Source organism: Nomascus leucogenys, chromosome 15 (assembly GCF_006542625.1).
Source record: "Nomascus leucogenys isolate Asia chromosome 15, Asia_NLE_v1, whole genome shotgun sequence".
Classification (NCBI taxonomy): Eukaryota; Metazoa; Chordata; class Mammalia; order Primates; family Hylobatidae; genus Nomascus; species Nomascus leucogenys.
The window spans coordinates 80,543,103-80,559,705 of record NC_044395.1 but is presented as its reverse complement, the minus strand read 5'-3'; the positions used below and the strand labels follow the sequence as shown (position 1 = coordinate 80,559,705).

General features: G+C 45.1%; 2 protein-coding genes across 8 annotated transcripts in view; one reads left to right on the top strand and one right to left on the bottom strand.

Annotated features, from left to right (window-relative positions):
• NAV2 (neuron navigator 2) overlaps positions 1-16,603 on the bottom strand; it is a 773,799-nt gene that overhangs the window by 396,620 nt on the left and 360,576 nt on the right. For 4 of the 7 annotated variants that reach the window (XM_030829724.1, XM_030829718.1, XM_030829720.1 and 1 more), the window contains exon 1: positions 8,307-9,025. The exons of 1 other annotated variant lie outside the window; for it this stretch is intronic. In XM_030829724.1, coding sequence (XP_030685584.1) covers positions 8,307-8,573 — 267 coding nt within the window. In that variant the 5' untranslated portion in view covers positions 8,574-9,025. Of the gene's footprint in view, positions 1-8,306; positions 9,430-16,603 lie in introns of those variants that run through there. 2 more of the 7 variants (XM_030829719.1, XM_030829721.1) reach the window with 1 other exon arrangement.
• LOC115838642 lies at positions 8,765-11,334 on the top strand. Its single transcript, XM_030829708.1, has 2 exons — positions 8,765-8,798; positions 9,020-11,334. Exons 1-2 carry the CDS (start codon positions 8,765-8,767, stop codon positions 9,685-9,687), a joined length of 702 nt encoding a protein of 233 aa, XP_030685568.1. The 3' UTR covers positions 9,688-11,334.

Genomic DNA, 16,603 nt, shown 5'->3' with positions numbered 1-16,603 from the left:
CTTAGATTTTTACAAAAGATTACCAGATGAAACTGGATCTTGTGATTTATTTCCACAAAATGTCAGCAACCATTCTCATGAAAGAACAAGGAATTAAGCCAAAGTTTTCACACTATACCAGAAAGAAGATAAAGAGTCCAGAACCTAAACCTCATGAAACAAATTTGGCCAGGCTATTTTGAGTACACACACACACACACACTCCTATTTCATTTATGTTCTCATAAATATAAAGGGCATCGGTGACAAATACTATTCAGGCAGGACTTTGTTTTGTTTCCCAAAGTTTTGTTTTTAAAAATTTCAAACCTACAGAAAAGTTGAAAGACGTGAACATATATCTTTGCCTAGATTCACCAGTTGTTAACATTTTGCATTTTCTTTCTTCTTCTTTCTGCAGATATTCTCACCTTATTTTTCCTAATTGAGAGTTACTTACTGACATCAAGATACTTCCCTTCTAATATTTCAGCATATAGCTCCCAAGAAAAAGGACATTTCCTTACATAACCCCAATACCATTAAAATGGATAGAATAATACTATCTAATATGCAATCTACAATCAAATATCTCCAATTTTCTCCCAAATGACCTTTGTAGCATTTATGGTTTTACTCATCCAGGATCTACTCAAGAATCTCTCATCGGATTTGGTTGTCATAGCTTTGGTACTCTTTTCTAGAAGAGTCCTTCACCTGCTTTAAAACTTTTTTATGTCTTTCATGACACTGACACTTTTGAAGATCCCTGGCCTGTTGTCTTAAATAATGATTCATAATCTAAACTTATCTGATTGCTTCCTCATACCAACAAGTGATTTTGAATCAAACTTCTCATTTTCTCCTTCCTCCGTCTAGAATCAGCCCAGCCAGTTAACACTCAACAGTGATATTTAGTGGGCCTTGCGGCCTCAGAGGACTTGAAATTTTAAACATCCCAAAAAGGTTCAACCAATACGATTAAGCAACTAATATTTATTTAACATTGAAAGAGTATTTTCAATATTTCCAAACTGTAGGGCAGGGGGAGGAGTCAAATGGCATATGTATTACCAAGCTAAAGGAAATTTGAAAGTGATTTACTTAGACTCAGTAGTAACAACATTTTTTCAGATATTTTTTCAAAGTGCTTTCACACTTGCTATTTAAGAAGGTTGACTTCAAAGGTCAAACAGATAAGCATTCAAATATTTGGGTCTACCTACCAGCTGTGCTCCTTGGAAAAGTAGCTTCACCTCTGTCAGCCCTGGTTTCCTCAAGGGCTACCTAAAGTGTAAGATGCTTAAACAGGTGCCTTGTTCACAATAATTACCTGTGTTAATCTTCACAGTAACTTCAAAGAAGGTACAGCAGGTACCATCCTCTCCATTTTATAGGTGACGTTACCGAAGCTCAGAAAGAAAATGTGATTTGTTGAAGGTCATGTAGCAAGGTGACTAAAGAGGCAGAATTAGAACCAAAGTTGCTAAGTCCTAGAGTGGTCATTTCCAGTTCTCTTCAGGAAGTAACATCTACCTCATGGGATGTTGTGAGGATTAAATGAATGATACATGTCTGGTGCTATGCATTATGCTGATACAGAGGCTGTGCTCAATCGATATCCATGACTAGCATTATAATTATTTTTAAAGTGTCACATTGCCATGAGTAGCTAATTTTGTTCAAAGGCTTCCAAAGACCGCTGAAAGTAGGATCACAATTATCTTGACTAAAACCCCATTTCTACCCTATCCTCTGTCCCACCAAGATGAATGGAGGGATTGGAATAACCCAAAATTCACTGAAGGTGTTGAGGTTTCACTTGGAAGAAGAGGCAAAATATTCTGAGGCTGGGGGCCCATTGTTTGCAAAACACAAGAGAGGATCTGTATTCCCTGGGAAAGGGGGCACTAAGCCATGAGTCATTCTCTGGTTCTGTGTGGGCGAATGGGGGTTCCTGCAAAAACCTTTGTGTCACCCACTATTGTCTTGTGTAGATTAAAGCACAAAAAGCCTAGCTAAGTTTTGTTCCCAAAATCACATGGCCCATTCTGCCCAAGCCATTCTAGGAATACATTGTCCATCTCTTTGCAAAATGTGACCAAGAGACAGAATAGCCATTGAATTTGGCCCGTGGTTACTGGTAAAGCACCACTGGGCAGCTGGCCATGCCTTGGGGCACCTTAATGGCCAACTGATCACAAGGTCCAGCTCTCATTACAACCATGCCTGCTGGGAGAAAAAAACGGCTTTCCTTCTGCCCTCAGAACAATAAGGAACCATTAAGAAGCCCAGTCAATGAGAATGTTCCATTCTTGGTCCTGTCCTGGGCTAGGCCCTCAGATTGGCTGACTCCACTCAACCACCTCTACAGTGCCAGTTCAGACTGGTTGTACAAAGGAAGCTTTCCACAAGTTTGGTTTGTAGCAGATCCCTTAGCTTGGTTACTGTTATAAAGACAGCATGTCTGGGACCAACCTATGAAGGTTTCAGTTAACAACTCGAGATATGACTTCTTTGGATGGCGTTGTTCTTAATTTACCCATTCATCTAACCAAAGCCCTGCTATGCTCTCCACTTTCATGGTGCAAGCCGTCTGTCTTTTCATGTAATCAGCTGTGTACTTGGGAGGCAGAGAGGCAGCGTGGAAAGAACGTGAGCTTGGAACGAGGCAGACATAGTTTCCAAACTTGGATCTGACCTTAGGTAACAAAAATAGGCAATACTATATATTCCTAGCTTAGTATGTGCCATACACTGTGTTCAGGAACCTATCTGTAATATCTCACTGAACCCTCACCCCCAACCTATAAGCATCACCATTTCTGCTTCAAAGATGACAAAACTGAAGTTTAGGGATGTTCTATAATTTGCCCAAAGCCTAGATGCAAACTCTGACCTCTCAATAAAGTTGAATTTACCACATAAAACTGCCTCCAAGTGATAACCTCCCTTGGCCTCTGCTTCCTCACACAACATGCATAGACCATTTTCCATTTTATCCAGCTTCTTGTGCCTCACATTAAATAATATCTATATAAAGAGCTCTGCAGACTACCTGGCACATAGCAGATGCTCCATAAATGTTCCCTTCCCTGCTGCTGAGGCAGATTCTGAGAACTAAGAATTTCTGACCTTAAGCCAAAATCTCGCTGGGTGGTTTGACTTTTTCAGAATGGTTCCAAGAGTTTCACTGGGGCCTCATGAAAACACCTCTCTGAAGGCTACATCCCTTATATCTTATAAGTAAATAATGTGGGACCCAGATTTGGTGCTTCAGATCTTGGTCACAGAGGAAGACAAAATGAGAAATGGAAAGCAAACCTAGCTATTCTGAAAGCTAGAATTTGGGCCGTAACTCCTCCAGCCTCCCCTTTGATGTGTGTGTATGCTTATATGTGCTCAATACTTTAAGCTGTTCCATGTGTATATATTTGTGTATGTGTGTGTACATATGCATACATACACATATCCAGAAGTAGATGTATTTATATACAGATATATACACATGTAATGTTACCCTGAATAAGCCACCAGTACCACCCTTAAAGTGTCTTTAGAAAATTAACCCATGGAGTAAGCAATAATATGTGAACCATAAACATTCTTGCATGTTGGCAGATAACCATGCTATACATTCCCCTCCAAGAACTGAGAAGGAGAAGAAAGGGAGTAACACAATAGCAGAAAAATGCACTAATCAAATCCATAATCAACTTTGACGATGGAGCAAGGATTCTAATCAAAACACAATGGAGCAAAGTTGCCACAGGTTGTAAAGCTGGGAGCTGCGCTCTCTTCCCAGGGGCCTCCTCTACGCTCTCTTTTTTAACATCTAAAACACCCACAGAGAATTTCAATCACTTCTAATTACTTTTTTAAAAAAACTAGGTGCAACTTGAACACCAGTTCCTAAAAACAGGAAATATCAAAATATTTTATATATGTATATATTTTTTCTTTGTTTCCTTGCAACTGCTTCTTAAAAATAGGCTAACGTCTCCTCAAATAGCTCAGGCATGTTCCTTATCTGAAGGTCAGCCAGAGAGAGTTTCTGAACAAACACAGAGCATGTCTTTAAAACAACTCTCTGCACATGGTCCTAATTTATTCACATGTTAACAGAGCAGATGCTATAAATGTTCAGACTTGGGGGAAGGCACAGGTATCTCAGTCCCAGGAAGGTAATTCAGGGGAGGTGTGCTGCTGCTGCAGAACACAGTTTCCTCCACCGGGAGGGGTGGGGGGCAGGGGAGAACCAGCTGTAGGTTTATGGGAGAGACTCAAGGTAAGGGGCCTGGAGGAAGGGTGGGTGACAGTAAGGCTGTACCTAACAGCTACTTGCTGGCTAAGTTAGGTCTTTTCACACTTGATGGAGATGAAGAGCAGGTTTAGGGGCAATGTGATGTCACTGGCTGAAGAGAGTTGCTGCATAATAAAACAAGGTGTCAGAATAGCCTCCTTTCCCCTGTAACTACCACATTGAATATTCTGAACCCCAAGCTAATAATAATAATCACCATCATTTCCCAATGATCTGTTATGAATCTGAATCAGGTCCTTAATGGACACCCTTTCCAGATCTTCTCACAACTACCCTGCACATTCAGAATGATGGTCCACCAGGAAGCCAACATGCAAATCCAATCCTTCAGCTGCAAAGCCTTTGTTCTTTCTCTTCATCACCTTTTGAAAAGGAAGATGCCAGATCTGGAGCAATGACTTGTTGCATGAAGCAACATCAACTGCTCAGTACCACTGCATGACCTTGCTCTTCATTCTCCACTATCACACTCATTCTGACTTCCTCTCCTCCCCACCAGTCACTCCTTCCCATCTCCAAAATTCAGCTCATCTTCTGTCTCCTCCAGAGGCTCTCTGGACTTCTCCAGCCATCCTTTGAGCACCTTGGATACCCAGCCCCAAGCATGCCTCTGAGGCCTCCCTGTGTTGTGCCCTGTTGCCCTGTGTACATCAGTTATGCCTCCCAACTAGATTATAAAATCCCCAAGGCCCAGGCCATGTCCTGTTTGCCTCGTAGATCTGCCAGAGCATGATGGAAAAAGACAGCAATGAAGAGTGGGAAGACCGCAGGCCTCGAAGCCAGACCAACCTTGCTGGACTCCCTGCCCTGCCACCCTGGATGACCCAGAGCAAGTGGCTGTACCTTGCTAAGCCTCATCTAGCTCAGTGGTTACAGCAGTGGTCTTATAAGTCAGGGCCTGCAAGTTCTAAGACAGTCTCTGTGGTTCTCCCTGTACAATACCATGGTTAAAGGCATGGGATCTAGTTCCAGACTGGCCAAGTTCTAATTCTACCTCTGCTACTCACAAAGTTACCAAACTGGTCTTTGCCTCAGTTTTCATACGTGTAAAATGGGGATAATAACATTTATCTCATTTGATTGTGATAAGAATAAAATTAGTTTTTAATGTAAAGTCCTTAGCACAATTCCTGGCACATAGGAAGTGACATATAAGGATTTGGCCATTATTAGCATTGTTATTATTGTTACTATATTGTTATTGTCATAGAAAATGGATGTATCAGACCTGATTTAAGTGTTTCTGTAAAGATGAAATGAGATTATATGTAAAGAGCCTCACCCATCAGGCACTCAGAAAGTGGACATGCCCTTCCCTCATCTTCCCATTCTGCCTGGTACTGTACTAGAAAGGTGATAGATGTTCTACAAATCCTTGGAACAGATTGATACCTTTCCAGGGTCTTGAGAGAATAAGCCATATCTTTTCTCATTTAGGGGCTATTAATCTTGATTCAGCATGCCCTATCTCTTAGGTTAGCAATATAAATAGCTACTTTTATTAAGTGTTCCTTATTTGCCAGACACTGCACTGAACACTTTACGTTCTTTTTCTTAATGTTCACAATTCTAGTGGTTGTTCATGCTCATTTTTTAATAGATGAGAACACTAAAGCCCAAAGAAGTTAATCAAGGTGGTCACCTAGCTAGTATATGACAGACACAAGACACCAGCGATACCCATCTGACTTTAAAACCTGTGTTATCAGCCACTACACAACCCAACCTCCTGCCAAAAATCCCCTGAATAAAAGGGGAGTCAGAGACCCCAAGAGAGCATTTGCCATTTAATTCATTGTTTCCTGAGTATCTTCTAATAATATATACCAGATTTGGGACCTGGAAACTACCACATGGCCAGTCAGACACAGTCCTCATGCCACAACCAAGAGACTCTTTTGGAGGGGGAATGGGTACCATATCAGGCAGACAGTGGGAGAAGCCCTGGCAAAGAAGGTAAAATCCCATTGGCCAAAATCACTTTGATGTCAGCTGTGCAGACAGGGATCTGCCACAGGGAAGACCCCCCAGAACCCCTGGGCACTGGCAAAGGAGGGCAGGCAGGTAAAAATCAGGGTAGTGCACTGGAAGTGGCCAATTTCCTTAGCAGTCCATCCAAACTGTGCTCACCATCAGTATACAAGAGCCCACTGAGAGGCAGAGAAGTGAAATGGGGGGATTATTGACCAAGGGCAAAAGAGGGAAGCAAAGTCTTGAGGGAAGTGGACTGTTCCAGCTCCTGAGGGAGAAGCTGAAGAACATTTTTTTTTTTTCACGGAGAGGGTGATGAATCACCTTTCCAGAGCCTATGCACTGCCAGTCCTCTGACACTGTTTGTTAAATGAAGGGTCAAACGGGCAAAGGCAGAACAGCTGCCTGGATATGAACAATCCCAGCATGGACTTTCCCTCTCATTCCTCGGGTGCTCCTCATCAGGCTCGAGGGTATGTGTCACCTCTAGTCCCGAGTCACTGTACTGACCTCCCACCGACTGCTCACTACACCTCATAAATCCCACCTCCATGGATGAAGGGAAATCCCATGCAGAAGTGTACCCTGGTGCTCACCCCCATTGCAGAGCCCACTGGACAAATCCTGTACCTAACAACAGAAGAAGAGCAGAGCACAAAACCCTCACAAAGGCAGGCCCCCGGAGCACTGGAGGAAATCTTGCCTTCCTCCCACACACCATCACTCAAACCTGTCAGCTTCCAAAAATGTTTAGCAAGTGCAGCAGCAAGGGGCATGCTTATCAGCCTGGTGTGGGAGCTTAATCTGCTTTGAGGGCCTTCTCCAGCCCAGAGTTCCAAAAGTCTGCTTACAATTAGCTTCAGCTCCAGTTCGCGCATCAGAAAGCCTAGGAATGTGTTGAGCTCTAGCCTCTGATCAGAGAAAGCTCCAGGAGAAGGTGGAGACGGTGTCAGCAGGGAAGTATGTGCCAAAAAGGTCAGCTGGTCTGTTGCCATTTTCCTGACACCAGCCCCAAACCACCTTCCCTCTGGCTTCCCGCCTCTCCTAACCCGACAGTCACATCCGTCAGGTCGGCCTGTCCCCAAAAGTCCCTGCTGACTGACTGCCAAGAAAATATAGCCCCCTCCTACCAGAAGAAGGGGGAAATGGAGCGGGGAGGACCAAGAGAACCTGATTGGCCCTTGCTAATTTCTGTAAAAGAGATTGCACGGCCAGGGCTTGTCACCCAGACGAATTAAGTGATGCAGGCTCTGTCTGGAAAGGTAGGAGTCACCAATTCTCTTCAAGCCATCTCCCATCCCCACTCCCCATCACTCGGGCTACCAACACCAGGATCTACCACCCAGGAAGGAGGGGCTTAGCTTCGGCCGCCATTCTGAGGCAGCCACCTCCACCCCCACCCCCACCGCAACAGCCAGCCAAGGCGCTAGGAGTCTCCAGCTGCCGGCCTCGGCTGGTGCACTAGTACCGCAGTCCTAGCACCTTGCCCGGAATCCCTTCACCCCGCAGGATGGGGCAGGGACAGGTCATCTTCAAGCCAAGGGGAGAGAAGGTTCACTGCCACCCGCGACCCCCTTTTCTTCCTGGATCTTACAGCCAGGCTAGTGGGCGTCGAACCCAGTGGGGCCTCAGATCATTCCCTGTCCGGAACAGAATCTCTGCGGAACCGCCAGACAGACACACAGCTGCTGCTGCGGATACTGGCTTCTTAGGGCCAAGACCTCAACATGCAGGACCTCACATTTCCAGCGATGCACACGTTTTTTGAGAACATCCCGACCTTTCCTCCTCCCCAGGAAGATGCTGCAGACGTGCCCGCCATCCCAGGTCTCGAAGAGCTCTTTAGGCAAACCTCTGGCACCCGCGCCACACCCACTGGCCGGCCCACTCTCCTCGCGCATCCCCCAACCTGCCGACCTTAGGGGAATGGTTCCCTTCCCTGACCACATGGTAGCCCTTTCTCCCACACCATCCCGAAAGAACTATTCATCCATCCTCCCAGAACAGTACCCCGGCAAACGGCACCTCTCACCTGGGTATCGAACCCGTTTTCCACCGAGCCGCTCTTCCGCAGCGGGAGCCCCTCCCCCGCTGGCTCCTGCAGCCCCTGTAGCACCTGCGATTTCAGGGGGATCTGGCTAGGATAGGTGGTCTTGCTCACCTCCACCTTGCTTCCCAACTTCAGGTAGCAGGGCTGGGGGCCGGCCCGGGCCGGGGGCACGTGCAGGATGGGCGCGGCGCTGTGCACGGGTTTGGGCAGTCCCGACTTCATTTTGGAGGCGACCAGGATGGCCGGCATCTTCTCCCGGGGCTTGGGCTTTCCCAGCACGTCCCTGGCAGCGGCGGCGGGGGCGACCGCTAAAGGCAGCGCGGGTAGCAGAGCAGGCGCCGGGCCTTAGCCCACTAGGCGCCCACCACCAGCGGCTAAAAAAAAATCCCCAAGTCGGGGAACTCGAAGCAATCGGGCGAGCGCGCCTTTGGGGTGCCGGGATGGGAATGGGGGACTGGCCACGGCGCTCAGCGGGTCCCACCTGGACGGATGCTGCAGCCGGGTCTCACACCTCTCCTGGGTGGCCTTTCAAGAGCTCTGGGCGCTCAAGGGCTGCCGCCTCTTGCAAATTTCCTCCTGGGAAACAGAGGCTTGGACGCCCATATTAACTTGTCACTGCATCTCCGAAGTGAGGAGGCCCCTTTGGAAGAGACAGAGGCGGCGACGACCCCACGAGTCCCGTTCCGGAGGCTAAGGGTGTGAGCCGGCGGGAGAAAGAGGGAGCAGCCAAGGAAGGAAAGGAGAGAGCAGCCAAGGAAGGAGAGAAGGGCGCAAGGGTCCCAAGACGTCTCCACCCAGAGGCAGCTGCCGCCCTGCTCGCGAGCACCGCAGTGTCACCCGCGACGCAGCAGAGGCTCGGCGAGAACCCCCGAAAGGTCTCTCTTGGGGTAACAGTCACCGCTGCCCAGAAGAACCCCGGACTGAGAGCACCTTAGCGCCTGCGGGTCTGCACACGCTCCGTGCGCTAGAGCGCGGCAAGGCTGTGGCCGCGGGGCGCGGGCGCCGGGACGAGCGGCTGGCGGGCCGGGCAGGGCTGCGCTCGGGAGCGGCCGCCGCGCTTCCCGGGAAGGCTGCGCTGGCTGCGGGGCTCAGCGCAGGGGAGGACAGGCTGCGGCCGGCGCTGCTGCGGCGCGCGCTGACAGCCGGGGCCGCCCCGGCGCGCCCATTGGTCCACGGTGCGCCAATCAGCGGCCGCGGGTCTCACTGCAAAGAGGGCGTGGCCTCAACTCTGGCCGCCGCGGAAACTCTGGGGCCGCGCTTGGCCGCGAGTACAAAGCGGGCTGGTGGCCGCTCTGCGGCACTGCCCCGGCCGCGCGCCTCCCTAGGGGCCGACACCCCCGCGTCCCTGAAACCCTTCTTTTGAAAAATGCCCTTTCGAGCGCAACCGTCCGCCCCAGAGCCACGCGGGCACGGCTCGAGGGAAGTTTGTTTCCTTTTTCAAATTGCTCCGGTCACCTTAACGGTTTGAGTCTTCCGGAGTCACGCCCGCAGCCTCGCTGCCCCCATCTGGCTTGGGCAGGGCCGAAGCTCGTCTCCCGCGTTAAGAGCGCGCCAGCCATTTCTCTGCCTGCTCTTCCAGGCGGGCCGGGCGGGGGGCCTCCCAACGGCTTCCTCTCCAGTTTTCAAAGGCTGCGCATTTCACTTAACTATTTGAAGTATTTATAGGCAAATACAATACGCAGGGAAGCTTCCCGCCCTGAGACAGCTCCTCCACGCAACCTACCACAGACTCTGTAATTAGAGTGGCCTGAAGAAGCCGGGAGAGGCTCCATGACCCCGGCAGGCTCTGGCCAAACCTTGCTGCGTTTCATGGAGCCTCTCCCTGTCCGCGCCTGGGACGCACTGGCCCCAACAGGTTCCTGGACTCGAATTCGCTGTTTGGGTTGCTCTGTGGTTTCCTCGCTGACTCAAAGTGTCTGAGAATAAGAAGGAAACTGAGAGATGATCAGGCAGGCCAGACTTCGCGATTTGTGAATGAGGAGCCTCCCACCCTGTAGAACTGCTTGGATTAGAATTGGGCAAGTTACTTAAGCTTACATGCATCCTTATAAAGCCTCTGTTTTCACATGTAGTAAGGTGGAGGTTTCACGACATTTACCTAATGAGCTGTTGTTTGGATTAAATGAGATGGTTGGTGCATGACAGTCATTTAGCACAAGTACCTGGCAATGTAGGAGACCAATAAAAGCTAGGTTTTATTTTCCCTGTTGTTAAATTACTGCTGCTTTCCCCCAAAGTCATCTCTGTTTATAAACTATTTATCTTTCTTCTTTGTTTCCAGGACACTTTGTGCCCACCCTGTAGCCTGATCTTCAGTGCTGATAGCATTGATTTAGAATAACTCAGATGCTATTAACTATGTCCCCCTTGAATTCATGTTAAACCCCTAATCCCCAATGTGATGGTATTAGGAGGTGGGGAACTTCAGGAGGTAATAAGGTCAGGACAGTGGAGCCCTCATGATAGGATTAGCACCCTTATTAGAAGAGACAGGAGAGAGATGCTTTCTTTCTGCCTTGTGAGGACGCGGAAGGCAGTCTTCTGTGGACCAGGAAGAGGGCCCTTACCAAGAACCTGATACCGTGTTGGCATCCTAGTCTCAGACTTCCAGCCTCTGGTACTGTAAGAAATAAATGTTTGTTGTTTAAGCCATCCTGTTTATGGTATTTTTGTTATAGTGGCCCAAAGTGACAAAGATCTCAGACCAGAGGAAACATCAAAGTCTTAACCTCTGAAGCATTAAGAAATGAGAAGGCACCTTCTTAGCTATTCTAGGCAGCAACTTTCTACTCTAGTTAGGCTGAAATGCACGGCCCTGTCTATGTCTGTTTCAGTTATCCTCCCCCTCTCTCTGAAATCAAGTCACACGTCATTCATGCTACTTGCTTAACACTTTGCCCTTTGCCATCTGATGCCACCTCCCATACTGTTGTCTCCCATTATTTAACCTGTTATTTATTGTTTCATGCATTCATTTTCATCTTAGAGAATAAACATCTTGGAATTAGGAGCTGTGTTTTAACTTTCTTTAGATCTTCTCAGTATGGAGCATAAAGCTGTGGACAGAATAGCTACCCAAAATCTATATTGATTGAATGATGCATCGACCCTCAAGAAGGAGAGATGGTCTTTTAGATTTAGGAACATAAGGACATACGAAATATTATGTTATAAACTTTGGGACTCTTTTGCCTGCCCTGAAGTTCTGACCAGTGTACCAAGATTTGTGGAAAGATATCACAATCTTCAGCTTCTAAAGATCAGGGAGATATTCCAAAGTATTCCCATGGCCCTAATGCAGTGGTTCTCAAAGTGTGGTCCCTGGAGCTGCAGGAGCATTACCTGGAAACTTGTTTGAAAACCCCACCCAGACCTATTGAACCAAAAGCTCTGGGGATGGGGCCCAGCAATCTGTGTTTCAATAGTGTTCAACCTAGTGATTATGATGCATACTAAAACTTGAGATCTTCTGCCCTAATGAATATATCATGCATTCAGTGCATCTCCAGAACTTCTTGAACCTTAATATGCCTAAGAATCACTGGGGATCTTGCTAAAATACAGATTCAGATTCAGTTGGTCTAGAATGGGGCTGAGATTCTGCTTTCCGAGTAAGTTCTCATGTCATGCCCATGCTGGTGTTCTAAAGATCACGCTTTCAGTAGCAGAGACAGCAGGAGGATTTCATCTTAAGGACCATCTACTGAAAAGGATCTCAGAGTGCATCCATCTAGTTGGAAATAGCCGCCTGATCACTTGATAATGTCTGCTATGGGTATAGAAATGGAAATAGTGAAATACATATTATATATTTGCCATCTTTGATTTCCTGTTTAAATTGTATTTACTGCCAAGGTCATTTTGGGGTTCTGAGACCCTCAAATATGCACAAATATGAAAAACGGTATTTCTTTTAAAGTATTTCTAATGTTCTGGGATTGGTAAACATGAGCATTTCCCTTAACCCTGTGTGTTTTATATAACTAAAGTCTGATAATTCTTCATTTTTCTTGATGAAAGATCTTTCATTTGAGGACAAGTGAATCTTTTAGTCTGTTTCCAAATTTCTTTCTTTTCCTGCCTCTTCTTCCCTTTAGTAATTCTATTTGCTTTTTCCTGGAGCATTATTTATCTCCTTTTTTTTTTTGACCGAGTTTTGCTCTAATTTCCCAGGCTGGAGGCTGAAGTGCAATGGCACGATCTTGGCTTACTGCAGCTGGGATTACAGGCACATGCCACCACACCCGGCTAATTTTTGTATTTTTAGTAGAGATGGGGTTTCGTCATATTGGTCAGGCTGGTCTGGAACTCTAGACTTCAAGTGATCCACCCGCCTTGGCCTCCCAAAGATTTATCTCCTTTTATATCTTTTTTTTTTTTTTTTTTTTTTTTTTCACTCTGCTGCCCAGGCTGGAGTGCAGTGGCACGATCTCGGCTCACTACAAGATCCGCCTCCCGGGTACACCCCATTCTCCTGCCTCAGCCTCCTGAGTAGCTGGGACTACAGGCACCCACCACCATGCCCAGCTAATTTTTTGTATTTTTAGTAGAGACAGGGTTTCACCATGTTAGCCAGGATGGTCTTGACCTCCTGACCTCGTGATTTGCCCGCCTCGGCCTCCCGAAGTGCTGGAATTACAGGTGTGAGCCACTGCGCCCGGTCCTATCTCCTTTTATATATTTTCTATAAACTTTCATTTTTCTTATTTAAAGCAAAATAATTTATCATACTAACCAGACATGGGTGGTGGGGGGGAAGCTATTTTTTTCTCCTAGGATAAATGAGATAATTGTAAGTTTCTTACTTAAATAAGATAATCTCAAATTATAAAAACGGCCTGTAAGTTTACTCCTTACACATTGATACTGTGTTAACATGAAAAACGTCATTTTAAATCAATGTTTTGCAAGCATTGGAGGCTAACGGAAGCCACTGGTTCAGAGAATGGCAAGCTGCTCTGGAAAGAATATACTATCCAGGTATTAAAATAACTTTTTTTCTTTTCTTTTTTTTTTTACTATACGCACTATGGACAAGTATGCCAAGTTGAAATGGCCCACCATTTTAAATTCCAACTTTGACAACCATTCTTTATTTTTCTTCTGGCTCAGAACTTGCAAAATCACCCAAATGTCAGTGATAGGCCAAATTGAAATGTATTATCAAAGCTCTCAGGACCACTGAATCATCCTGAGAGACTGGATAGTTCCCTGGTTCTAAGAGCCATCCTCAGATCAGGAAGTACCAGCTGCACCCCTCTCCGCTCCTCAACATCAGCCACTTGTGATTAGTTGAGTGTGAATTGGGCTTCAGAGCTGAACTGTGAGTGACCAGTTCCATCAACCCATCCTTCATCTTAGTTAAAGACCCCTGTTGGCCTGACCTCCCAAGAAGACAGTCCGGTGAAAAGCCTGGAACATCTAAGCCCCAGCCTGTCACAAAAAAATGCAGGGATCTTGGGGGGAAAGGTCTACAGCCTTTGGAGACTCTAGATTATACATGATGAGGGGAAATGTTGCAAAGTTTCTTGAATAATATAAAAAGCAAAATATTTACGAGTTTATCTGGGAGTAAAAATAATGCACTTTTCCTTAATTTTCTACAAATGGGTTGGCAACTTATGAGACATCTCCGAGATGACACAAAGGCTTACCTTTTAGTAGTGGCTGAGTTGAGAGGTCACCCATCTCATACTGCAGAGAAGTGAGGTAAGAACCTTAAGACATCTCTTTAGAAAGTCTGCTCATCTACTCACCCTATCAGTGACCCACTTCCAATCTCAAACTTTCTTCCAGATGGGTCTGTGTGCAAATCAGTATGCATAATGGTAATCTCTGGGGCTTTTTTTCTGAGAACGAAGGCTGAGGGTTCCCGTACTTGCAGAAGCTAGAGTGTGAGGGATATATGTGTGTGTATGTGTGTTTTATAGGCATTTGAGTCAATGACCCAGACTAAATGTCAAATAAATATAGTCACGCACTGCATAATGATGTTTTGGTCAATGACTGACTGCATATAATGATGGTGGTCCTGTAAGATTATAAGGAAGCTGAAAAATTACTATTGCCTAGTAACATAGTAGCAGTCACAACATTGTAGTGCAACACATTACTCGTGTTAGTGGCCATACTGTGCTGCAAGTTTTATGAAGGTATAGCACACACAACCATGTACAGTGCCTAATACTTTATATAGTTGATGATAAATACTTGATAACAAATTACCATGTTATGGGTTCATGTATTTACTGTACTATTCATTGTTATGTTAGACTGTACTCTTTCTACTTAAAAACATTAACTGTAAAACAGTCTCAGGCAGGTCCTTCAGGAGGTATTCCAGAAGGCATTGTTAGCGTAGGAGATGACAGCTCCATATGTGTTTTTGCCCCTGAAGACCTTCCAGAGGGACAATATGTGGAGGTGGAAAACAGTGATATTGGCCCTGTTTAGGCCTAGGCTAATGTGTCTGTTTGTGTCTTCATTTTTAATTTTAAGAAGTTGAAAAAGTTAAAAAAAAACTAATAGAAAAAAGCTTATAAAGATATAAAGAAAATATTCTTGTATAGCTGTACAATGTGTTTTAAGCTAAGTGTTATTTCAAGAGTCAAGAAGTCAAAAAATTTAAAAGTTTATAAAGTAAAAAAGTTACAGTTCACTAAGGTTAACTTATTATTGAAGAAAGAAAAATAGTTTTAATAAATTTAGTGTAGCCTAAGTGTACAGTGTTAATGAACTCTGCAGTAGTGTACAGTAATGTCCTAGGCCTTTACATTCTCTCACCACTCACTCACTGACTCACCACCCAGAGCAACTTCCAGTCCTTCAAGTTCCATTCATGGTAAATGCCCTATCCAAGTATACCGTTTAAAAAAATCTTTTGTACTATATGTTTACTGTACCTTTTCTATGTTTAGATACACAAATACCATTGTGTTACAATTGCCTATGGTAATCAGTACATCAACATGCTATAAGGCTTGTAGCCTAGCAGCAACAGGCTATAGAATATAGCCTAAGTGTGTAGTAGGCTATCCCATCTAGGTTTGTGAAAATGTACTCTATGATGTCTGTACGAAAACAAAAAAGTCTAAAGACTCATTTCTCAGAACATATCCCTATTATTAAGCAGTGCATGACTGCAGGCAGCAAACCATTGATTAATCAGTGGCTCAATAATTAATCCAAGGAATAAATTGTTGCAAGCCATCTATGTGCCTGGCTTTGGGCATTATGATGGAGAGCAGATAAGAATAAGTTATTGCTCTCTGCTCTCAAGTTTCAAAGAAGGATGTAGCTGCTGTTTCTCGGCCCGAGGATTGTCCTTTCTCGAAACTGAAAAACAGAAGCAACTCACAATCTAGTAGGGAAACCAAACAGGGAAATAAATGAATGACAAACAATATAACCAATACTCCAATAGAGGCAGCACAAAATATACCATGATAAACCAGGCACAAAGGAGGGTCAACTATTTGTGGGGTTATTAGGTATGTTGATTAATTTAATTTTCTAACAAAAAACCTAAAGTAATAGAAGTTTTTTGCTTTTACCCTTAGTGTTGAAACTCTAAGAGGTATGTTCCACTCTCCTACTTCTATAAGTTAAGTCTAGGAAACATCCCTTTGTTTACATCTTGCCTCATCCCACAAAGGATTAGAGGAAAGCCTATATTCAATAAAACAATGGCTAAATATAATGTAATAGAAGAAAAGGATTCTTATTTAAAACTTAGACTGTGACTACTTTCACTTTCTGTAGGTGGGAGAAGGCTGTGTAAATAAATCATATCAGTGGAAATATAAATCACATATCACTTCCTTCCATATTCAGGCACTAATATCTATTAGTGCCAAGTCTGAGATTTCAAAGTCTGCCAGTTCTAAGCTGCTCAAGAGGTCCTCTGAGTATATGGTCTTAGAGATACATTAGTGAGCATTTGGATATGTGAAGGTCAGCCTAGAGTCCAGGGGTCAAGCTATACTGTCATCTATAATAAGTGAGAAAAATTCCATTTCCTGGGAGCAGTTCAATATGAAGGGCTCCCAAAAAATGGAGTAGCCAGAGCAGTGTGAAGAGCCTACTGAGGAGGACAAAAAACACAGACAAAAGTTCCAAAGTCAAACCCATTTATTTTCCCAAAATAGCAACACAGCCTGCTATGCTACCAAATACTTGGAGTGACTTGATTTTTCTTTAGGTGGGGGAACATTATTATTTTTTTTTAAAGAGATGAGTTTTGAATTTGGGGTTGTTTTGGCACAGAAGGAAGAGAACAG